Consider the following 25,580-nt stretch of genomic DNA (forward strand, 5'->3'; position numbering starts at 1 on the left):
AGAGAGATGCCCCAGAATATGGTAACACATGCATGAGAAAGCCATCTGGAAGGGGATCCCCAGCCCGAACTGTCCTAGCTGTCACCATGTGCATCAGAGATGAATCTTGACTCATTCCCTAATTCCTGACCCTCAAAATTGTAAGCAAAATGAAAATCAGTGGTTTTCAAATGGGGACTGGGACAGTGTCTTAACTCACACTATGGCGAGGATCAAATATTTAATGCATGAAAGCCTCTGGCCCAGTCCCTGGCATGCAGTAAGTGTTCAACACATGGCAGTGATCATTTTTAACTGGTCTAAATAACAAAACTGAGCATTTTGAGTCATACCTGCACAGGGAGCCGGCTTTCTCAAGAGCTCTTCTGTGACAACACTCCACAGTCACACAACATAAGATGACCTATATAAATAGAATACTTCCTGTCTTATTACCTCCAACAGGCCGAATGTGGCATGGGATCGACATGCATATGCATACGTGTTGTAAATCTAGAGAATGTCACATAGTGTCAAGCCATGCCTGATCCCTGCCGGGCAGAGAATCCTTTCAGGAGGTCCTGGGGGAAGATCAACTGCTGTACTCGTGCCCAACTCGCCTTCTGACAAATGTCCAGAGAGCTTCGTGGTGTGAGTCGCAGGCACATGGAAGGAGGAGAGATTTAAGGGAAGACAAGAATACCACTTACACTTCTGGCAGGTTTACCCGTGTGCCTCTGAATATTCTGAGCTGAACATTACTGCTTTCTTTGCAATTCTTCTTTTCCGATGCACATATTTTAACATATCCATGTGTTGGTGCTGCCTTATCTCCCCATCTGCCCAATGTTTACCGAGGGTCCATTACTTACAAAGGTTCGGGGTGGAGGTGGGAGGGGGGTAGGTCAGTCAGGGAAAAGCACACTCACAGCTTTCACAACAGCAGTACTGAACCCTTAGAATAACTAAACCTTTCCCCGCAATTTAGTCTCCTTATTTCTTCCCACTTTCCGGAGAACACAGCCACCAACAAATCCCTCCCAGCTAAAAGAGCCCATTCCCTCCCAGAGCTCCCATCCTCTTCCCGCCAGTCCCGCCATCTCCCCTCAGGGTAGGCTGGGATCAATGCAGGAGGACTTCAAAGAGGCCCTCAAATTGGAGTGCAGGCAGCACTTTCTTTTAAAAAAAAAAAAAAAAGAGAAAGAAAAAAAACCCGCCGGAGCTGTGAGTCTAAGCCAGTGGGGGAGGGATGCAGGAGGCAGGGGTGGGATCTGACAGCAGGGCACAACGCACCGAGGATCAGGGCTGTGAGACACATTCAGCTCGAGATGAAAACTCTTCTTTCGGTGCTGACAACATCTGTTTTATTTTGAAGGTTGCTAAGGAGAGTTCTAGCTGGGCTAACATTGTTCCAGTTCAGTACTTCATAGTGAGTCTCTTTGCGCAGGGTTCAGGCGGCAAGAATAAAAGCTCGCCAGATAAACCCCGCTCCTTTCACTCTGTAGATATCAAAGAATCACTTTGCTACCAGGGATGACTAACAGCCCGCCTCGTCTCGCTCTGAATTGGAAGGACCCTCTGCTTACTTTCTTATTACTCTTCCCCTCCCTGCCCCCCTTCTGTCCCCACTTGCCAACTCCCCATCTCTGCCAAATAATGGCTTATTAGGAAGAAACAAGACAGTGAATGTGCCACTAGCCTGGGAGAAGATTTCAATGCAGAGACAAGAAAGGGCTGAGGAATGAGCTGGGGCTCATGGAGCGAGGATGTATAGCATTAAACAAAGGAGGAGATGATTTCCTAGCCTTTAAAGATCGGTTTCATCTCCTAGTAGAGCAATGCCAAATGCCTTCGTGTGGGCTTAGAATGGTCAGAGGACAGTAGAGAGATCAAGCTCAAAACAGGGAAGAGGCTGACCCGCAGGCCTGTGTCCATCTTTGCAGTAATGGACATGGGAAGCAAGGCGCTTCATCCTCCCCTTGGTCCCATCCTGCCTAAGTTCACTTGCAATTAATTACAAGATGGTAACAAAATTAGGAAAAGCACTCAGAAAAATAAGAGATGGGGAGGATGACAGTGGTAAAAAAAAAAGAAGAAGAAGAAAAGGATATGCCAATGACCTTCATATATATGACAAGTAGCAATTGCATGAGTGGCAAGGTGGGCAACGGTTGAGGGCACTCCGCCTCTCCCCAGGGAATCAGACTTGGGGAGAGGACCCTCCAGAAAAGGTGGGGAAACAGGAAGGCCCTTACATTTAATTGGTATCTGAAAAAAAAAAATCATTTTGGGATGCCAAGGCATTCAGTGAAAAACTGTGTTCCATTAACTGAAGGAATTCTTTTTCCTCCCTGGGCTTTAGAAAGCAGCAGCTCCTCCTACCAGAGAATACCTAGGAGTCTAGGGAAAAGAGAGGGAGAATGGCAGTGTGCTCCCTCCAACAAAGATCCATTTCAAAGAGCCAATCAGCAGGACCCCCGAGCCTGCAAATCTCTGACCACAAAAGGAAACTGTATCCTCTCAAATGAGGGCATTGAGACAACTGAGGCCACATCATCTAAACATCTCCCTTGACTGCCAGATTCTGTTTCAGCCAGTTTTGCCTTCTCTCCTCCCCAGCTTGGGATATCCAGGAGAAAGTATGCTTGTCGATATCAAGAATGCCACAATAATGCAAAACACACAGCTCCTTGACTCCTCTCCAGATCCCAGGGGAAGAATTAAGCCAGGGAGGTGAACAGCCACCCTCCAAAACCACTCACCTAGCCAGGTCACAGTCACGGCAGCCGGAGCCGACACAGCCTCCGCCACCTTGTGCCAGGTCCTGTTGTGGCCGGGGGTCCAGAGCGCCACATGGCAGAAATAGTAGCCAGCATTTTCTTTGCTGACATCTCGAACCAGTAGGTGGTAGGAGCGTGCATCCATGTGACTCAGGGCCACACGAGGAGAGCTGTGCACCAGGGAGTCATGGTCCAGCCGAGCCAGCACACGGGAGCCAGGCAACGCGCTGTCGGGCGTCCGGCTGAAGGACCACGTCACCTCGGGTCTGACGTCGTCCGCTCGGTCCGTCGTGATGTTGCAAGCCAGGCCCAGGTCCTTGCCTTCAGCTACGGACACATTCCTGGCCACAGCTGCTCGGAGAACTGGAAAACCAAAAACAAGGTCATCGAGATCATCTCAGTTACATTTGCCACTTCCACCCCATCCCCTTAGATCACCTCCTTTTACCTTCTTATGTACGACATTCAAGTTAGGAGACTTTGTACAGTTTTATGTGCTTGAGAAATATACTGAATAAATGAACGACATATTTCTTTTTATTGCATTAAAACAATAACAGCAGCAAACACTTATATAGATCCTTCTATATGCCAGGCACTCTTCTGAGTGCTTTATAAATATCATCTTCAAAACAACCCTACGAGGTGGTTCTATTATCATCTCCATTTTACCAATAAGGCAACTGAACCACAGAGAAGTTAAGTAACTTGCCCAATGTCACACAGCTACTATGTGGCAGGGTTAGGATTCAAATTCAGGCTGCCTGCCTCTAGGGACTCTGCTCTTCAGTGTTACACCATCATTACGTACATTACCATTTGAAAACAACTCTGTTGAACATTACAAAACTAAATTTATATTTTTTCCACATGCATGATAGACTTGGGTGACTTTCAGAGAAAGGATAGCTCAGCTCTGGCTGGTATATACTGTCACTTGGGGGCTAGGAGATGGAAGGTAGAAGTGAGGGTAAAACCATCTGCTGGGTGAAACGGGGTTGGGGATGTAAACAGAAGGACTGGGAAAGGGAAACCAGACCACATGCCGAGCAGGTCAAGTCTCCCAAATGCAATGTACTTAGAGCATCATTTATGCTGTTCTACACCCCCACCTTAAAGTCAAGGATAAAGGATATTCTAAAACCAAAACACAGTGATTTCTGGACAATGCCACTGTCCTCTCTCATTAGTGTGGATAATTAAAAGTAAGGATTTGGTGTGACAGTCCCCAGGCAGATCTGGTTTCAGCATTCCCCTATCAAAGCTTTTTATATGGAAACATTTCATTTCATTCGAGGGATTTTTTTGCAAAGAAGTTGAACATCTGAAATCAGAGTAGAAAAACATTCAACACGTGGTAATGCTCTGGGAACAACTGCTTAGATGATGAGGAGCCGACACCTCCCAGGGGATTCAAGTGGAAGCACAGCACAGGCCTGGTCTTCCAGCCAGAGTTGCTCAGCATCAGCTACAGACCTGGGTCAGGTCAGCGACAAACGCTGGCACTTGGTTCAGAAAAGACCCAACCTCCCGAACCCATGTGCTTTGAAGTAAATGACTTTCATTATAGATTTTTCCAAAGACTGATGATACTTCAAACAAGAGTTTCAGGCCAAGTTCAAGCTTCACTTTGATGAAGACAGAAAATGAGGTAGGCATAGTATTAGAAAAAGGAATTTAAAGTCTAATTTCTAACCACCACCCACCTCCTTCCAAAGTCTTCCTCTTCCTTCACCCCTTTAAAGAAGCCAAAAACAATATGAGATACCATTTGAGAGGAGTCAGGAAACTGCTGCTCTGAGCCCGTGCTGCTGTTTGAACCACTCCATGTGCAACAGTCAGAGACTCTGGAATACTACCAGAGTTGCTCTATGCCAGCCACCACTACAGCAGTTGTAAAAGAAGGCCCAGGAGGGAGCCAGCCAAGAAAAGAAGTAGACAGTAAGCAATTGCGGACAGTATGCATGGAGAAAATGGATTCTTGCATTTAGAAATATTAGCATCTCTGTAACAATATAGTTCGCTTTCTGATTTTTTTCTCTGCAAGTGGCTAAATATCTCATCACATCACTCAGCACAGTTTTTACATGTTCTATGGGATCGGAGGGTTCACTACTGGAACGGGATGAAGTACGGTGAAGGGAAAAAGGAAATCAGTTCTAAGGACTCATAGAGGAGACTTCAGACAAAGTCTGTGATGGTGTAAGCTTTCTCCTACTGGATATAACTGACCCTATAAATTAAGACACCAGGTTCAGCATTACAGGGGGTTTACTGCCACCTACATGGTACAGCCCCACCATGTAAGTCACTTCGTGCCATTTATCATAAGAATGCAGTAAGAATAGTTAGGAAGTTAGCTATGGACAACTTCATAGCAGCACTATTTACTATAGCCAAGACATGGAAACAACCTGTGTCCATCAACAGATGAATGGTTAAAGAAGACATGGTGTATATAGACAATGGATTATTACTCAGCCATAAAAAAGAATGAAAGTTAGCCATGTGCAACAGCATGGATGGACCTGTAGGGGATTACACTTAGTGAAGTAAGTCAGACAGAAAAAGACAAATATTATGTTTTTACTTATAGATGGAATCTAAGAAATAAACAATATAACAAAAACAAACAAACAAACAAAAGGCTCACAGATGCAGAAAACAAACTAGTGGTTACCAATGGGGAGGGGGGAGGTGGGGGGGGCAAGATAGAGGAAGGGGGGACTTCCCACGGGTTAAGAATCTGCCTAGCAATTCAGGGGACTTGGGTTTGATCCCTGGTCGAAGGACTAAGCCCTAGAACTAAGACACAGAGCAACTAAGCCTGCATGCTGCAACCACGGAGCCTGCACATCACAAGGAAAGATCCTACATGACATATTGAAGATCCTGCGTGTTGCAACTAAGCTCCAACACAGCCAAATAAATAATACAAATTAGTAAATACTTTTTTTAAAAAAGATAGAGGCAGGGAGTCAAGAGGCAAGAAGTACTAACTACTAAGTAGAAAGTAAGTAAGATTCAAGGATGTAATGCACAGCACAGAAAATAGAGCCAATATTTAAAAATAACTTTAATGGAATAAATGGGGCTTCCCTGGTGGCTCAGATGGTAAAGAATCTGCCTGCAATGCAGAAGACCTGGGTTCAATCCCTGGGTCAGGAAGATCCTCTGGAGAAGGGCATGGCAACCCACTCCAGTATTCTTGCCTGGAGAATTCCATGGACAGAGGAGCTGATGGGCTACAGTCCATGGGGTTGGACACGACTGAGTGACTAACACTTTCACTTTTAATGGAGCAAAATCTATAAAACTATTGAATCACAATGTTGTGAAACTAATCAGTTCAGTTTAGTTCCTCAGTCGTGTCCAAGTCTTGCGACCCCATGGACTCAGCACTCCAGGCTTCCCTGTCTATCACCATCTCCCAGAGCTTGCTCAAGCTCATGTCCATTGAGTTGGTCATGCCATCCAACCATTTCATCCTCTGTCGCCCCCTTCTCCTCCTGCCTTCAGTCTTTCACACAATCAGGGTCTTTTCCAATGAGTCAGTTCTTTGCATCAGATGGCTAAAGTACTGGAGCTTCAGCTTCAGCATCAGTCTTTCCAAACAATATTCAGGGCTGATTTCCTTTAGGATGGACTGCTTGGATCTCCTTGCAGTCTAAAGGACTCTCAAGAGTCTTCTCCAACACCACTAATATGATATTATAAATCAAATAAACTCTAATTTAAAAAAAAAAGAAGCTAGCTAGGGAGAATGCAAGTGTTTACAATGAGAGAAAGACTATCACTCTAGTGCAGTGGTTCTTAATCCAGGATCCACAAAGGGAATTTAAGGAGTCTGTGACATGGATGTGAAAACAAATTGCCTTTCTTTTACTAACCTCTACCTGAAAGACAACATCTCCTCTCATTATGAAACTAAGCAACAAACCAGTTAGTATTATCTGTCCCTGGGATCTTGCTCCCAATAGAAATCACAGATATTTTCACATTACATTTCAATTGTTGCAGATATCTTAAAATATTATTTACATTCCTCACTTATCAGAAATTACAGTAGTTGTTAGGTCTGCCACTCTACCTTATTATTTAATGCATTAATAAAAAACACTGGGCTTCCCAGGTGGCTCAGCGGTAAAAGAATCCAATGCAGGAGATGCAGGTTTGATTTTTGGGTCAGGAAAATCCCCAGGAGTAGGAAATGGCAACCCACTCCAGTATTTCTGCCTGGAAAATTCCGTGGACAGAGGAGGGCTATAGTCCATGGGGCCACAAAAAGTCGGACACAACTGAGAGACTGCATACACACACACGCAATAAAACACTATACTGTTATACAACAAACTTATCTTAAAGATTTTTGATAACTATTGTAATGTTATTGTTTTCCTATGTCATCCTCTTTATGTATTTTATTAATTAAAATATATTAACTCTGAAAACGGCTTGTGAACTTCAAAGGACTGTCAAAGACACCCATGCACAAAAGGCTATGAATCCTCAGGCTTGAGTAAGAGCCAGATGCTACTGCCTGCCTAATAGGCTCAGAGTGTTCAAGCCTTATAACTACATTCTGGGTTTTGTGGCTTGTTTGAAATTAAAAAAACAAACCTTTACAACTGAAATTCTTGCATTTGTTAAATCTGAAACTCTTAACCCTTTCTCCTTTTAAAATAGTTGTTTGATGCAAGATGAACATCCAAGGTTTCCTATGTCAGATTCCTGACAGATCATTTCCGAAAAGGCAGGTGACCTGAATCCATCTGGAAAGTGATTTCGGCAGCCAGGAGAATCAAGATTGAGTGCAACCTGTGGCCCTTCTAGTCGGCGAGAACACCTCCAACCTGCCTGACTGCCACAGTCAAGAACACTGGTCCTGCTTTTTACCAAATTCAGCTCTCATGCTGTGGTGTAAATTCAGGGGCAAGTGCTCAGGACAGCACGGCTTGCAGAGGAAAAACACTTCCCATGTGTATCGTTGCCTGCTTTCCTCAGATGGGAATCTGAGCAACAGAGTGGCCACGCTCTCTTGTTTACAGTCAGGAAACGAGTCCACCCAAGGTCTTCTCAGTTTCCAAAACAGGAGACAGCAGCAACAGTGCAAAGCACTCTGCAATCTGGCAATGTCAGACTCCTAGCAAACCAAGTCATCCAACCACCCGCAGGGACATCCCCCTGAGAGGGTCTCTTTACACCTTCCCTCTGCCGAGCCAGAAGCTCCGTGAGGCTTGGGCACAATCCCCAAGCATCTCTGACCCCAGAGCCCAGGACAGAACTTAGCCCACAGTAGGTTCTCTACTCATGCTTGCTGGACACTGGAGGCAAAACTGGCCTGTTTTTCTTGTTTGTCATTTATTTTTATGGGTTTTTGGAAATGTATTTTGCATTTCTTTAATTACTTCTCTAGTAAGAGTAAGAAGGTTTTTGGTTATTGTTTTTTAAAAAGATGGTTCACAGATGAAGACAACTCCTTGCATATAGATCCCAGAGTTGGATGCTTCTGGGGTTTGTGTCCTCAAGGAGATAAGAAGAGGCCCAGCCCTAGGGAATCCCTCACCTACAAGGGGATGTCACATCAGAGGGGACCCAAGTCAGACAGAGGTTTGGGGATGAGCCAAACACGCCCCCAACAGCTGTGGGGAAGGGCAGATCCAGAGATTAGGAAACACCAAACAAAATGAAGCCATGGGAGCAAGGCGGGGGCAGCCCCACCCCAAAGCCCCTCTGAACACCAGGCTGGACCTTGTCCTGGCACTTAAAAGGACTTAATCTTTCAGTCACAAAATTCTCTGTGTGTCTTATGTAACCTGCAGCTTCCCATGGGTATGAATCCAGAGAAAAAGCAGCTGCAGAGCAAAACTCGGCATTTGGCACAAAACAAATGCATCCTTTCCAAACCATCACCACCACCCTATACCCTCACCCATCAACAGGAGGCCTTCCAGGAGGAGGAGAGGTCTTGTCAGAGAGGAATAATGCTCTGGCCTAGCTCTTTATCCGGCTTCCCTGATGGCTCAGCGGAAAAGAATCAGTCTGCAAGGCAGGAGACCCAGGTTATACCCTGGGTGGGAAAGATCCCCTGGAGAAGGAAACTGCAACTCACTCCAGTATTCTTGCCTGGAAAATTCCATGGACAGAGGAGCCTGGTGGGCTACAGTCCATGGGGTTGCAAAGAGTCGGACACAACTGAGTGATTAAATAACAACAACAAATAGTCTAAAACATGCAATTTTCAGAAGCTTACCTGTTGGCTGGATCACCACGGTGGCCACATCCACGGCTTTTTCTTGAATTTCTTGCCAGTTTCCCTGCTCTCCGATCCACTCACTGACGATGCACCTGTAGGAGCCCTGGTCGGAGGACAGGGCCCGGGACACGGAGAGGCGGTACCCGTCGCTCCCCACAGTGTCCAGGCGTACGTCCCCGCCACGGTAGCGCTGCTCATAGCCAGGGCCGGGTCGGAACCTGCCCTCGTGGGTCAGGGAGAGGATGCTCCGCCGGGCGGGGCCGCGCCGCACCTCCCACTGCAGCGCCAGGTGCGTGTGCAGCGGCGACGTGGTGGAGGCCGAGCACCGCAGCTCGAAGGGCTCGCCCTCGCGCAGGCTGGGGCCCGGGGAGGGCTGAGGGCTGGCGGCCACATGCAGGGCGTCGGATAGCACTGTGGGGAGAAAGCAGAGCGGTCGGAACACTGCTGCCCCAAGCACTGGGCAAGGGCCCACCAACCTCCAGGCCTTGAGGGACAACTTCTTCCTCCCCTCCCCTGTTCTAATGCCCAGATGGGCCCATCTGCCCATTTCACTACATCTCTCATCTCAGCTGACATTCTGATCTGAGGAAACAGGTAGCACTAATAAGACCCCCCTGCTAGAACTGGGTGGTGCAAACTCCGTTTGGGAAGCTGTGCCTTGGGCTATACTTCTGTGACCCTTAGGCAAATCACTTAAACCCCTCTGTGCCTCAGTTTCCTCATTTCTAAAATGGGATGACAACTAGACCCAACTCAGGAAGCTGACTGAGAATTCAACTAGATATAAGGGAAGGTTCCCAGGACAGCGCTTGGTACTCAGTGATGACCAGCCATGACTGTCCAACATATCTTTGTTGGGACACAGGCTGGAGTAGGGAGCCTGGGGGATTGTCCAGAAGTTAAAGCAGTGTAATTTGAAGAGCACTAAAGTGTGGGAGAACTTCCTGCGCCCCCAGGTCTAGGCAATGAGTAAGAATAACTAGGTTGAGAAGAGGGCATCTGCAGGGTAGGAACCCATCAAGGAAAACCGAAGCCTTAGTTATTTATTAGGACCCATTGGGAAAAGGCCGGGTTTCTCTACAGTCTAGAAAAAGGGGGCAGGAGATCAGGCAAGTGTTGGTGAGAGCTATGAGGAAGGGAAGCCACACTTGATGTAGCAGTGAGGAGGCCCCTACCAAAGAGACTGCAGGGACCACCACCTCTCAGGTTTGCCTAAGGGCTGGCTGAGAGAATTCCCCAAACACCACTGTTCACCATCTCCTTGGGTTCTCCTGCCATTCCACGCTCGGAAATGAATTCAATGTCCTTGAAAAGGGACTACTTTAAATAACAGAAAAAACTGCTACATTTTTAGAAGGACATATCCCAAAGTCCTATCTCTACTGCAAATGAATATAATGACTTTCTAGTATATACATCAGTCTGTGACTCCAGCTAACATGACTCAGTTCCCAAGACCAGTTATCTCTGAGGCCATGGATATATAGTTTTAAGACCTGTGAAGCTGAAGGCCAGAGAGACCCTAGATCATGCATGGCAGCCACCAGAGGCTCCATCTGGGCAGCCAGCCAGTCTCTTTCATGGCCATCCATCTGCTTTCCTGACCCTGAAGAAAGCCTCTCCTTGCTTCTCCTTCCAAAGACTGGAGAAGAAACAGAAAGATACTGGGGTGGGGGGGAGGGGGGGGGGCAGGAAGTTCCTCCTGCGGCCTCCATCTCCTGAAGATGGGCATCGCACATGGAGACAAGTGTGTATCTGATCTAATGGAGGTGTAGCATGTGTGTGAGGACTACAGAAGCAATGGATCACTCAACTCCAATGCAAGAATGCATTATGAGACTTTGTTCTAAAAAGACATATTTGATTTTTGTATAGGAATGAGAAGAGGTAATAGAAGAGGTAGATTTGACATTTTAATGCTTGTATAATGGAAGTGGCTGTTTTTATCCCCTTATGAGTCTAGTCGGGGAACAGAATCTGGAATATGGTAGGAGTTAAGAAATCATTACAGAAGGAATGAATGCCTGAATCAACCCCTTCTTTTTATATCATATCATGTAGATTTTCTGCTTTCTTGATCATTTAATACACTACTACCCTGACATAATTTCTTTTTGGAACAAGGCAGGATACAAATAAATGCATAATTAAGTAATAATAATAACAACATTAATGTTTCTATTTTGCTAGCCTCAAATTAAAATTGTTTGTTCTAGCTCATTTACCAATTAGCTGTGTGATTTTAGGCAAGTAATTAACCTACACTTTTCCATCTCCTTGTGTGTAAATTAGGGAAATACCCTGCCCTCTCTTCTTCACTGGGTTGAGAACTGAATGGGTGAGTAAATCAAACAGGACTTAGAAAATGAAAACACAAACAAACCCAAATATTCCAGCTATGTTAGGTGTGATCACTTGCACAGCCAGGCCCACCAGCTTGCAGTGACCACATCATGCTTTCTCTACATATGACCCATACGACTTCTAGAAAACACAGGTACTTAAATCATGAAGAGCACAGAGAAAGACATGAGCTCCGAAGTATCTCTTATCCCCATAAACATGAAGAGTGTCCACGTGACCACCACCCTCGCATCCCTAACTTGATGGAGTGCTTACAATGGCACTGCTGAGGCTTTACATGTGCTAATTCACCTTGGGGGTTTCCCTGGTGGCTCAGTAGTAAAGGCTCTGCCTGCCAATGCAGGATCTTCCCTGGGTCAGGAAGATCCCCTGAAAAAGGAAATGGCAACCCACTCTAGTATTCTTGCCTGGGAAATCCCATGGACAGAGGAGCCTGGCGGGTTACAGTCCAGGTGGTCGCAAAAGAGTCGGACAAGACTTAGCGACTAAATAACAGCAGTTCACTTTGACCTTTATGGGAGGCACTGTTTTCCAGAGGAGGACGCTGAGGCATGGGACACACAAACAGCCAGAGAGGTGACCAACGGGAGAGCCAGCCATGGAACCAAGCGCAGGCAACCTGGCTCAGAGTTGGACTCTCCACCACACACCATGCTGCCTCCAGCTCTCCAGCCACGAGACAGTTCATATGCACCATGGAATGAAGAGTGGACCTCAGAGGCCCCCTGGCCCATCCTCTGCCTTTCATCAGGTAAGATACTATTACTCCCTTGGACAGAGGAGGGAGCAGAGCCCCAGGCACAGTCACTCATGGTGGGGTGGCAGAGGGAAGCATGGCCCCCTGGCACAGCACTCCCCTCCTCCCATGAGGATGTACCTTTAACCTGCACTGTATCCTCATAGTTGCCCTGCACGGTGGCGTCCGTGCTGGGGGTAGAGCACTTGTAGTGACCCTGGTCGGAGTGCTGGACGTTCTTGATGTGCAGCTCCACCGCGTCGTTGGCCGTCCGCCGCAGCAGGATGTCGCCCCTCTGCAGGCGCTCGCGGTACTGCTGGGCTGGGAAGCCCGCTTCCCAGGTGCTGGCAAGCTCCACGAAGCTGCTGCCCGAGGCCGAGAAGCTCCAGTCAAAGTTCTGCTCGCTGGGGCCATCGTAGTCACTGACGTTGCAGGGGATGACCAGCTCGGTGCCCACCACCCGCACCAGGCTGCCCGCAGGGACCCTCACCACGCGCCCTCGGCAAAGAGCTGCAACGACAAGAAGTCAAAGGGGCAGGCTTGAATCCAGTAAGCTCTTCCCGGAATAAATGTGGCAAGCCTGGGGGCGCTTCAGCTCCCAGGCACATGATGGAAAACATGACACTGACCAACATGCTGCCAGTGTCTGTGCAAAAGGTTCAGCCCACCCCAAGGACCCCGAGCCAGGAATAGCCCCTACAGTGAGCATCTCTCATGCACCAGTCTCCTAGGATCAACAGGGAGGAAGGTAAGTACTAAAAGTAGGCTAACTATAAATTTGAAGAGCTTTCTCCCTCCCGTTACTATTTAACCTACTGTGATCACTCAACGTGATGTGGAAATATTTTAGGTTTTGTGTGAAAGAAAAGGACACAGCTAATCAAGTATTTACATTTCTGCCCACCCTATATCAACCCTCTTCCCTAGAGACCATTCCCCAGGGCTCCTGAGACCTGATTTACAATGATAGATGCCAATTTTTTAGATCCTGAAGCAGCCTGCTGATAAAATGATTTAGCTCTGGTTATCTGACATTGCCTATAAATTAATTTTAAAATATGACGACTCTACCAAGTATTAATTTTCTATTTTCTGGCTCATTTCCTTCTCTCTACTCTTCACCCTGATCCAAATGCAGAATGAGGCTAGGGAAGCATAAAGTGAGAGAGTGCTGCTCTGGCCTGTTGCTGGGCATTGGTAGGAATGCAGCAGCTTACTGGGCACGGGCCGGGTGGACAACACCAAGAGTTCACTGGCATTTCCCGCCCCAAGAGCACAGACCTCTCGGGCCTCTGGGCAGGCCCTTGGGGCCTGTCGTGGGTGTCCTTTAAGATAGCTTCTTTGTGATGAACTTTGGCACATTCTTTGTAGTGAGTTTACTACCTGTGTAAGCATTTCAGTTTGGACCCAAAGAACTTGCATGTTTCTTTCCTGAGGTTCTATGAATATGTCCAGCATTAAGATATACAGGAGAAAGGATGGGCTCTGAAATCAAGGGGTGTGGGGGGTGTGTGTGTGTGTGTGTGTGTGTGTGTATCTCTTAGTTGTGTCCGACTCTTTGTGATCCCATGGACTGTAGCCCACCAGGTTCTTCTGTTCATGGAATTCTCCAGGCAAGAATATGGAATGGATTGCCATTCCCTCCTCCAGGGGACCTTCCCAACCCAGGGATCGAACCCAAGTCTCCTGCATTACAAGCAGATCTTTATTGTCTGAGCCACCAGAGAAGCCCTGAAATCAAGGGGACCTAAGTTGAAATTTGAGAGACTTCTTTTAGCTTTGGCTTCCTCAACAATAAAATGAGGAAAGGAGGAGTCATTGAGCTGATGAAATAAAATGGCTAGCTGAGACTCCATCATGTAAGAAGAGTTCAACCAAAGGGATCTTCTATTATTTATTTTCAATTTTGTGTTTTTGTCATTTGCTCTGGGTAGAATTGTGTCTCCCTACCACCACCTCCCCATTCATATTCTGAAGTCCAGGCCCTCAGCACCTCAGAGTATGACCTTATTTGAGAATAGGTTGTTGCAGTTGTAATTAGCTTAACCGTGATGAGGTCACACAGAGAAGGGTGGGCCCCTGATCCAATGACCAGTATCCTTTAAAGGGGGGTGAGGGAATTTGAACATAGATATGCACTCAAGGAGAGTGCCAGGTGAAGCTCAAGGAAGAGATTTGTCTACGATCCAAGGAATGCCCTGCACCCCAGTCTCAGGGACAGACACCGAGACTGAAACCAAGTCCAAGTCCTCCTGGCTCATTTCTGCTGAAACTTCTCAGAAAGATATTTTTACCTCCTTTGGGATCAGGGTACCAAAGGGATGCTTTGCTCTGAAGCAGCACATGGGCAGCCCTCTTGACTAGGCGAGAAAGCTGTCTATGGCAGAAGAGACTCAGGCCAACACCAGGAGAGGCACAAGGAATGTGTCCTCCTGACAGATAGCCTCATCTGAGCCACTAGATTTGGCCACACTCTCGCCCGTGCACACACATGTGCACGTCTTCCCCAGACATTTCAATTCCTTACAATTCCACTCACACTTATGGTCCTTAAGCTAATATCTGTCACTGGCAACTCAGGGCATTGAAATAAAACATACCTACCCAGCAGTGAGGTCATCATCACCACAGTTCACAAAAGAAACAGGCGATCTTTTTTATATTTAATTTCAGAGATGACCGGATAATCCCAAATCTCACAGAAACCCTTCAGAAGGAAGGTCACAATGGAGACCTGTAAGAGGGGTCACAGCCTAATGCTTTTTTTCCTCATGCCCAGTGTCCTCTTCTATGAAGTGGACACGTGACCCCTTAGGGCTTTGTAAAGCTTAAATGAGCCACAGAGCCCCCGTGACGGTGCATGAAATTCGGTAAGGCTCTGCTTTGCAGGTGGCATCTATAATAAACTTGATCACATTCATTCACTCTGCTTCCCTGGCAGGTTTACAAAGGAATTTCCTAATGTGTCAATCTTTGCAATTCCTAGCCCTTGTCAAGAGGCTGACCAGGTTAATAACCAGCTCAACAGGGCCCTTCGGCATGAGGCTATATTCCTTGTAAAGTCTCTGTCTTTATTCTTAGTGAGCAGAGCTTGGGGGACAGCCGGTTCGTCTCAGCTGTCCAGTCCTGCTTCCACACACAGCTGCCCAAATCATCTTTTAAGGCATACATCGTGTCACTTCACTGGTCAGAAGTCCTTCACGGCTCCTCATCACCTGCAGGATTCACTCTATCTTCCAGGTCCCCTACTGTGATCCCCCTGGTTCAAGCCACCTTCCCTCTCACCTGAATTACTGCAACAGTCTCCCAATTGGCTGCCCACCTGCCCTCTACTCTCAACATGGCCAAGCCATCGTTTAACAACTCAAGTTGTCTGACATCTTTACTCTGTTTAAAGCTTCAGATAAAAGGCAAGACCTCACAGGACAGGGCCCTCTTTGCTTCTCCACCCTCCTGCTCCTCCTTCCACTGTACTCTAGCCATCCTTAATTCCTAAGGCTCTTGAGCAAACAGAACTACTCCAGCCTCAGGGTCTCTGCACATTGCTAAGTCCAGAATATTCTCAGATGCTCACTATGCTCCATCATCAGCTCCACATTTCATTACAATGTTGTCTTCCCTTTCCTGACCATCTTAAAACTGCACATACCCATCCTTATTCTTGTCGTATTTTGTCACTTATCAATAATATTCTTTACGTGTATCCATATATTTTTACTATTATTTATTATCCACCTCCTCCCACTAGAATGTAAGGACTATATGAGCTGCGATTTTATCTGTTTCCTTTGCTCCTGAATGCCAGTGCCTAGAACTGGACCTGATACCAGATGTTTAGTAAATATTTGCTAAATGAGTGGATGAATAAAAATACACAAGATCCTTCAGAGTCTGGACCATGGCTACCATTCCAGCTTCATCAGCTATCACTCTTCCAGCCCTTAGTGCTTAGTTAGCTTAGTGCTAACAAAACGAATGACAGTTCGTTCTCTGGAAATGCCATGCTTCTCTCGTGTGCCACAGACTCTGCTTCTGGGCCTCATGCATCTGGAATTGCCATCCCAACAACCTCTCGGCCTCTTGCAAGAAGCAGCTCCAGCCCCATCTCCTGTGTGAAGCCTGCCTCATCTCCCCAGGTCACTCAGGCACGCCCGCCTCCACATCCAACTCAACCTGCAGAAGTACCTTCTTCCATGCTGGCTACTTTACAGTGCCACTGGGAAAAGCCAAGGAGATATGAACAGATGCTTGAAAGATCAAATTCTAATCTGAAAAAGATAGAAACCTGAGTGGTGGCATACATGAAGATCTGGGATGTCCTCTCATCTGGGCAAAGCAAGATTTTGAAGCTGAGAGAACAGAATTTCAACTTACTAACAGCAAGCTGGTATTTAGCACATATTTCCTTTAATACTGTTAGATAACAGTTAATAATATTTAAAAAGAAATACAACTTGTGAAACATAGAGCAGATGGCTCTTTCAGAATCAAAATGAATATCTGCAAAGTCACACATTGCCAACTTTAGTTGAAACCTCTCGTAACAGCTGATAACTAAGGGAAAAAGAACAAAACTCTCCTCTGGTTTTCCAAATTCTACCAAATTTCACATGAAGAGTCCCAAACACTTTGGCACCTGAACTGTATTCGTTTCACATTCTAGAAAAATATCTTTACTAAGAAATAATTTAAAATTGTAGTTTCATTTGTTTTCAGAGGTCAATATAAGAGACCTTCACATGAGATACATTTCTTTATTGGCCTTAGAAGGACTATTGAGGGCACTACTGTGTTGTTCAGTGACACAAGAAAACATATGCTAAGACTCTTAAAATTTAGTACCTGAACTCCTGTTGACGGCCCACTGTGTGCTCTTTCCCCAGAAAGTAAGAACTACATAGGCATCTCTCAGGCCAGAAACCACAGCCCAAGTACCTTTGAAACTCAACACAAAATTAGGGCACCTTAATAGCACATTTTGTGCAGTATATTAAGGCTCTGATGCTAAGGCTCTTCCTCATAATCCCAATTACCAAGTGGACCAGTACCACATCACCATGCCCCGACTAGATCAGACCTTCTTACATAGGTCTCAGAACCCTGCACTGCTTCCTAGTCCCTGTTTTTAAAATTTCTGCCTAAACCTCCCAGCAAACACACACACACACACACCCCCCTGAATACAACTGGGACTACTAACTTCATCATCTCCCTTTTCTCTATTCCAACTTCCAAGTCTTGTTTTCCCCATCATATATAAAATTCGCGTGTCCTTTTGTACTTTGGGCTTCCCTGCTGGCTCAGAGGGTGAAAAATCTGTCTACAATGGTGGAGACCTGGGTTTAATCCCTGGGTCTGGAAGATCCCCTGGAGGAGGACATGGCAACCCACTCCAGTATTCTTGCTTGGAGAATTCCCTGGACAGAAGAGCCTGGCGAGCTCTATAGTCCATGGAGTCCCAAAGAGTCAGACACGAATGAGTGACTAACACTTTCGCTTTTGTGCCTTAGCTTCAAGCAAATCTAGTACTAAATATGATAGTGAAATACGGAAACCATCACAACCTAACTTTCTAGTAACTGTCTCTTTCCTCTATCCTCAATCTCCTGCACTGGCAGGCAGATTCTTTACCACTGCATCACCTGGGGAGCTGGGGAAACAAAAACTGAAGTTCTGAGTTCACAAAGGAAGGTGGACTATAGTAAACACCCCAGAATGGATTACAGCCCTGGAAAGGGCTATGCCTTTGGAGTAAGAGCAAAGCTGAAGAAAAAAACCTGCTCTATCAATACTGAAATCTCATCTCAAAATATCTCAATTCCTCATTGGGTGACAGTGAGTTTCTCTTACTCTTTAGCCTGCTAAGAAAAAAAGAAAGTACATCTTGTGAAGAAGATGGCATCATACAGAGCCTCTACAACTTTTCAATATTTAATCAAAACCTACCAGACACCCCATATGACAGCAGCAAATGACTGAAAACAAAAGGCAACAAAACAGACAATAGAAACAGAGGCACGGGGACCCAGATACTGGTGTTATCAGACATGGGCTTAAAATAACTACAATTAATTTACCAAAGAAATAGACAACAGGATTTCATTTAACTTAATCTATTAAAATAATCAGATAAAAATCTAGAACTAAAAAAAAAAAAAATCTAGAATTAAGAGCCCAATAAATGGGTTTGATATCAGATTAGATGCAGAGAAAAAAGTCAGTATACGATATCCAATCCTGGAGAAGGAAATGGCGAGCTACACCAGTATTCCTGCCTGGAGAATTCCATGGACAGAGAGACTGCTGGGCTACAGTCCATGGGGTTGCAACAGTAGGACATGACTGAGCGACTATCAGTCACTCATAAGATATCCAAACTGAAGCCCAGGGTGTAAAAAAGATTAAAAATATAGGAAACAGTCTAAGAGACACATGAGAGATAGCAAAAAGGCCAAACATGTAACAGAGACCCAGGATGAGAGAGAAAGAAAGCGATAGAATTGGGCGGAATTAATTTCTGAAGAGATAATGGCTAAGATGTTTCTCAAACTGACAAATGCAGCATGCCACAGATTCAGGAAGTACTGCGTATCAGAGGCAGTGCAAAGACGAAGAAAACCACACCTAAGTGCACGACTGTAAAACTGCTGAATAGTAGAGAAGGGAGCAACAATACAATGATTCTGACTTTCAATAGAAATGATGCTCTTAAAACAATGTAATGACATCTTTAAAGTGATGAAAGAAAGTAACCACCAACTGAGAATTCTACACAGAAACGCCAAAATAAATTTTAAAAGGAAGGCAAAATAAATATGCTTTCAACTAACTCTCAACAAGGGAAAGAGAATTAATAAAAAGAAATAGTAACGAAATACCAAAAAGATATACGAAAGGGCATTCTTCAAATAGGAGAAGAATGATCCCAGATGGAATCATGGAGATGTACAAAGACATAAAGGGCAATAGAAAGGTTAAGTGTGTGGGTAAACCTACTGAGTGGGGACTATATAATACAATATTAATCATGTCTTCGGGAATTTAAAATATATGTGTAATTAAAATATATGACAACAGCAGCACAAAAAATGAGGGAAAGAATGAAATAAATGGAGCCTAAATGTTTTCTAAGGTCTTGCATATGATAAAAGGATCATCGGTAGACACTAAAAAGTCAACAATATATGTTTAATCTCTAGAATAATCATAAAAATAAAAGAATAGATAACAAACTAAAGAGAGAGGGATAATAAAAATTACTTGCTTAGGGACTTCTTTCGTGGTCCAGTGGTTAAGAATCCACCTGTCAATGCCCAGGACATGGATTTGATCCCTGATCCAGGAAGATCTCAGATGCTCCAGACCAACCAAAGACTGCATCATGACTACTGAGCCAGGGCTCCAGAGCCCTCCAGGCACAACTACTGAGCCCTCTACCACAACTACTGAGACCGTGTGCTGCTATTACTGAAGCCCATGCAACCCCCTCCAGTATTCTTGCCTGGAGAATCCCATGGACAGAGGAGCCTGGCAGGCCCCGTACAGTCTATAGGGTCACAGAGTCAGATAGGAGTGAAGCGATGTATGATGCACACATCTAGAGCCTGCAAGCCACAACAAGAGAGCCCACCACATTGAGAAGCCCATGCACCACCATAAAGAGTAGCCCCTGCTTGCAGCAACTAGAGAAAAGCCCGCACCCAGCAGCAAAGACCCAGCACAGCCAAAAATAAATAAATTAAGGAAAAAAAAAGAATCCACCTGCCAACGCAAGGGACACAGTTCTGGGAACTTAGATCCCACAAGCCTCGGGGCAACTAAGCCCTTGCCTAACAGCTACTGAGCCTGCGTGCCCTGGAGCCCGTGTTCTGCAACAAAAGAAACCACAACTGAGAATCCCACATACTGCAACCAGAGAAAGCCCATGCACAGCAACGAAGACCCACCACAGCCCAAAACAAATAAACACAAAAACAATTTTTAAAAAAGAGTCACCGTTCTAGTCCATTCTTAAATAAATTTAAAACATATATTTTAAAAACTTGATTAATAAAAGAATCTATAATTTCAGCTAAAATGACATAAGCATTTTTCAAGTATTTACTTTGTAATCTGTTCACTTTGATTCATCACCAGATTTCTCTCCACAAGGCTGAGATGGAGTAAGAGGAGGAATAGTAACATCCCATGTCTCTCTTATACGCCAGAACACCCCCATCACTGAACCGAAGAAACCGAGACTCAGACAAGCTAATAACTTGCATGAAACCATGAAGTGAGGGACTCCAGCCAGGTTTATCTGGTCCATGCACTGCCCTGTCAGGACAAAGACTGGCTGGGTTGGTTTTGTCTTCAACTGCACTGTTGATATTACCACCTTCTGTTGATTTTGTCTTTGTGCTGAGTGGGAAGAAGGAACAGCTTGACATTCCCTATAAAATATCTCAAATTCTCCAAGGACAATGTGAATCAGATAGGCAGCAAAGTAACCAAAATGAGTTACTAAAGAGAAGAAATATATATTCTTGATATAAAGTAGACAGAGGAGAAAAATAGAAAAACAGGATTATTAAAAATAACGTCCAGTTTCTTAAAAATTTTTTTCTGACAGACTGTCTTCATTATTTTAAGTGATACTAACTCTATGTCTTACACTTTCATATTCAAATAAGGTGAAGAGGACTTTATTCTAAAAACATATAGGAAGGACTTTTGGAAGCCTACTGCTCTTTCTTCAGTACAGACAATTAATATGCAAGCGGTAACCGTTTCCAGATTTCTATTTGCCTACCTTTGAAGTATTCAAGAAAATAATTAAATGCCTTCAACTTTCTTCCATCATGTAGAATGGATGGGGATAGGCTTGCTCTTTGGAAGAAAAGCTACGACCAACCTGCTGCTGCTGCTAAGTCACTTCAGTCGTGTCTAACTCTGTGCGACCCCATAGACGGCAGCCCACTAGGCTCCTCTGTCCCTGGGATTCTCCAGGCAAGAATACTGGAGTGGGTTGCCATTTCCTTCTCCAATGCATGAAAGGGAAAAGTGAAAGTGAAAAGTGAAAGTAAAGTTGCTCAGTCGTGCCCGACTCTTAGCAACCCCATGGACTGTAGCCCACCAGGCTTCTCCGTCCATGGGATTTTACAGGCAAGAGTACTGGAGTGGGGTGCCATTGCCTTCTCCATGACCAACCTAGACAGCATTTTAAAAAGCAGAGACATTACTTTACCAACAAAGGTCTGCATAGTCAAAGCTATGGTTTTTCCAGCAGTCATGTATGGATGTGAGAGTATGACCATAAAGAAAGATGAGAGCCGAAGAACTGATGCTCTTGAACTATGGTGTTGGAGAAGACTCTTGAGAGTCCCTTGGACTGCAAAGAGATCAAACCAGTCAATCCTAAAGGAAATCAATCCTGAATATTCACTGGAAGGATTGATGCTGAAGCTGAAGCTCCAATACTTTGGCCACCTGATGTGCAGGGCTGACTCATTCTAAAAGACCCTGATGCTGGGAAAGACTGAAGGCAGGAGGAGAAGGGGACAACAGAGGATGAGATGGTTGAGTGGCATCACCGACTTGATGGACATGAGTTTGAGCGAGTTCCAGAGATTGGTGATGGATAGGAAAGCCTGGTATGCTGCAGTCCATGAGGTCACCAAGAGTTGGACACAACTGAGTGACTGAACGGAACTGAGGCAAGAAAAATCAGGCAACTTTTTCAGTGCAATCATCCCTGCAATGTTTATTTCAATAAGCATTATTGGCAACCATGAGGAATCATTAAGAGAGACCAGCTAATGAAGACGAACTGGATTTATCCAGCCTCTTTCACGCCCTCATGATAGCCATGGGAAATAGATTTTATTTCCTGGGTTACCATCAACATTATTCTAAATCAAGACCTGCAGAGTAAAGAAGATCTGCAAAGGATATTTGCAGTTGTTTCTATTATTGCTCAGATGTTATCACCTCACTGAGCAGTCTAGAAGCAACAATCTGACTTTCCAATCAGAGTAATTTCTAAGAAAAGTATTGAAAGTTACTGAACCCAATAGCACAGATAGAACAGAAATACTGAAACTGAAGAGCTTGTGGTATTTTCACTTTGCCTTGTCAAATGACACCTAAATCCCCCTTTCCCAGTCCACAAGCCCTTTAAGAGAGACTAGGGGCCTATGGATTTCTACATGAAATTTCTAGTCCACACGAGATTTAGAAATGGATATACAAGGTCAAACCTATAAACCCTCATGGGGCCTTCACTGCAGCATCTGACTTAACAAATGCAAAACCTTTGTCTCTGCATGACTGCCACTGAGAGGTCTGGCAAGAAGGGAATACGCCGGCTTTCATTTAGACAGTCCCTATGTGATGAAAATGCAGCAATGTACACATTAAACAAGTTACAGCCAGCAGAGAATGTGTAATGAAGTCACATATGGCACTACTTCAAAACCTCATCCAAACGCAAATAAGGGTCTACTAGAGCAGGCCTCATAATCATTTTAAAAAAAAAGATTTAGCTAAGACCTTACAGAGATAAACTAGACAAATACAATATGACTTTTTAAACAAACAACTATTGAGCAAGAACCCCCCTAGCTAGATGATATGTGAGAGAGGAAGGTAAATCAGCCTTGGACCTTCTTTTAAGAGACTTAACGGTATATTGAGTTTTAGAGGCATATTGAGTCTTAGGGGCACATGAAAAACTAACAGGAGGAAGAATATTTGTAACCAAAGAAAGGTACTAACAAGTGCCAGGGGTTTGACAGAAACTGAGGGTGTGTCCCTAAAGAGATTAGGGAAAAGCTTCATGCAGTGTCAACATTTGTATCGGGCCTTTGAAAAATGGCTGGGGGCTAGGGGTTGGGCAGGGGACACTGAGGAGAAAGGTGACCAGTGTTAAAAGGAGGAGCATAAGCAAAGGCCTAGAGGGAACATGTGGGTTGCGGTGAAGAGTAGGGCAAGTGGAGAGTGCAGTATGAGCAGGCTGGAACGGACACACACAGGCGAGGTCAATCAGGAATCCTCAACGAGATGGGGGTGGGGAGGTTGGTATAAGAACCAAAAGAAGAACAAGGGCGGGAGTGGAAAGGCAGCAGCTCTGAGAGCCATGCTGGAAGAAGAATCCACTGACATACCTGAGATGAGAGATGTCCCAGGGAAGCCGAGAGCTGCTGAGGAAATACTGAGGAGAAAAGCAGTCAGTGAGACTCAGACAAGTTGAAAGGTCCACCAGGAATGGAAACCTGCGATATTTGAGCCCCATAACAATGTGGAGTCACGTGCCTGGAGAGGGGAGTGGGTGAAGATCTCAGAGATATGGAAGTCCATGGAGTCACCAGGGAACAGAGTGCAAACAAGAGGAAAGGAACAAAACCATAGAACCATTGCAAATTTCTATTATTTAAACACAAACGGAAGAAAAGGACTGAAAAGGGACCAGAAAAAAAAAAAAAAGGAAAAAGGAACAGCAGCCAGTTAGGAAGAAAACCAGAAAAGGCTTATGTCCTAGCAGCCACCAAGGGATGCAAGAATTCCAAGAAGCAAAGGTTGGGAGTGACATCTACTGTTTTCCTTACGGACATACCCATCTATGGGCTGTCCAAAACGTTTGTCTGTACTTTGCCATAAGGTGTTATAGAAAACCCGGAACAAACTTGATGGCCAACCCAAAACTTGCTCCTGGGAGGCTGCAAGCTCCTATGGCAGGATCTGGCTCCTATACTACGTGCATCTTGCACAGCATCCAGAGCAGAATCCTATTATGTTTCAGTTTGGAAAAAAACGAGCAACAGTGTCGCTCAAACCTGCAGAGAAGTCAAGGAAGATGGGTACTGAGAGAAGACTTCTGAACTGATGATCAAGTAACCACTGGTAACCTCCACAGAAATGCATTTGCAATGATGTGGTGTGGGACTTGGCGAGTAACAGCCAGGAGAAAGGAATAATCCAGATGCAAGGAAGAGAGGGTACAGCCACGAAAGAGACCCCAAAGTAGGCAAGCGGCAATGAAGGGCACAAGTGGGCAGTTTATCCTGGAAAGTCAGCCAGTTGGTCCTCTAAGCACCTTCTCGGCACGGCGGACATTCAGCCAAGGGTCCCTGCTCACAAGAAGCTTGAGCTCCAGTTAAGGAGCATGTGGGGAAACAAGCCGGGAGGGCTGATAAATGCTATCAAGATAAAATAGGCTGATGAGCTGGTGACTGGGGATGGGGATGGTGAAGGGCTGCTTTTAGCCAGTGTGGTCAGGAAAGTCTCCTCTGAGGTCACCAATGATTTCAGACCTGAATAAGGAGGAGGCAGGGGCAGAACTCCAGGGTAAGATTGCTCCAGGCAGAGAGACCAGCAAATATAAAAACACTAAGACCGGAGCAAGCCTGGGGTATTCAAGGGATGGAAAAAAAGACCAGTGTGGTTGGATTATAATGAACAAGGGGGCAGAGGCCTTGGACTCTGGTTGAAATGGGAAGCACATAAACTAGGGGATGATGAAGCTTACTTTATCACAGAAAGTCCACCCTGGCTGCTCTGTGAAAGATGGACAACAGTGGGCTAATTTGGATGTAAGGACACCGGAATGGGAGAAGTTACGGTAAATCAAGCAAAAGATGAGGGACGCTGGGCCTCAGCTTGTAGTAGTGGTGACTCTCAGGAGGAGTCAGATCCAAAACATGTTTTATAAATAAAGTGAAAAGATGCACTGCTATTTTGAATGTGGAGAATGAGGAAGACAGGAATAGGGGTGGTACAGGCTCTGGCTGGAGCATATGGGTTCATGGTGAAGCCATTTACTGAGATGGGAAAGTAACTGGCAGGAAGGAATTCATATCAGGCAAGACTAGAGCTCTTTTCCAGCCCTTTTAAGCTCGAGATGCTTATTGGACATGAGTAGGGGTGCAGTGGAGTAGGCAGTGGGTACATATGTCTGAAGCTCAGGGGGAAGGTCCAACCAGAGACAATCACTGAAGAGTCTTCAGCACACAGATGGTATTCAAAGCCACAAGTGACCCGGGAGTCACAGAAAGACACACTGCATACATACAGAAGAGAAAAGAGCCAAAGACAGGGTCCTTATTTTTTTTCAGAATTTAGGAGAAAAGGATGGGTAAAAATACAGCAAGGTTTTAAGGCAAAAAAAGCTCGAGGAGCCTTAGGCTAGTCTCCAGTGTCACAGTGAAGTAGTAGAAAAGGGATTAGATCCTGGAGATTGTGGACAAGGCTTAGAATACGAATTAGAAGGAATATAATGGCAAACCATCACAAAATTATTACAAGGTTCACTGAGATGCAGTAAAGACAATCTAAATGGTAAGAAAATGAGGTGCGCAGGATTTAAGATTTTGCAAGATGATAAAGCTTAGACTTAGAGACTATGGTTGATGTGGGTTACTCAACCACAATATGAGGACTGGCAAAGAAATGAAGCAGAGGGTCCTTAGGATGTTAACAAACTCACTGC

The 25,580-nt window shown here is 45.2% G+C and overlaps 1 protein-coding gene across 1 annotated transcript in view; it reads right to left on the bottom strand.

The window, feature by feature from the left end:
- PTGFRN (prostaglandin F2 receptor inhibitor) overlaps positions 1-25,580 on the bottom strand; it is an 80,726-nt gene that overhangs the window by 35,207 nt on the left and 19,939 nt on the right. The window contains exons 2-4 of the mRNA XM_027535793.1: positions 12,257-12,625; positions 9,013-9,426; positions 2,742-3,122 (exon numbers count right to left, since the gene is read on the bottom strand). Of these exons, the coding sequence (XP_027391594.1) occupies positions 2,742-3,122; positions 9,013-9,426; positions 12,257-12,625 (1,164 nt within the window). The remainder of the gene's footprint in view (positions 1-2,741; positions 3,123-9,012; positions 9,427-12,256; positions 12,626-25,580) is intronic.

Source organism: Bos indicus x Bos taurus, chromosome 3 (assembly GCF_003369695.1).
Source record: "Bos indicus x Bos taurus breed Angus x Brahman F1 hybrid chromosome 3, Bos_hybrid_MaternalHap_v2.0, whole genome shotgun sequence".
NCBI lineage: Eukaryota > Metazoa > Chordata > Mammalia > Artiodactyla > Bovidae > Bos > Bos indicus x Bos taurus.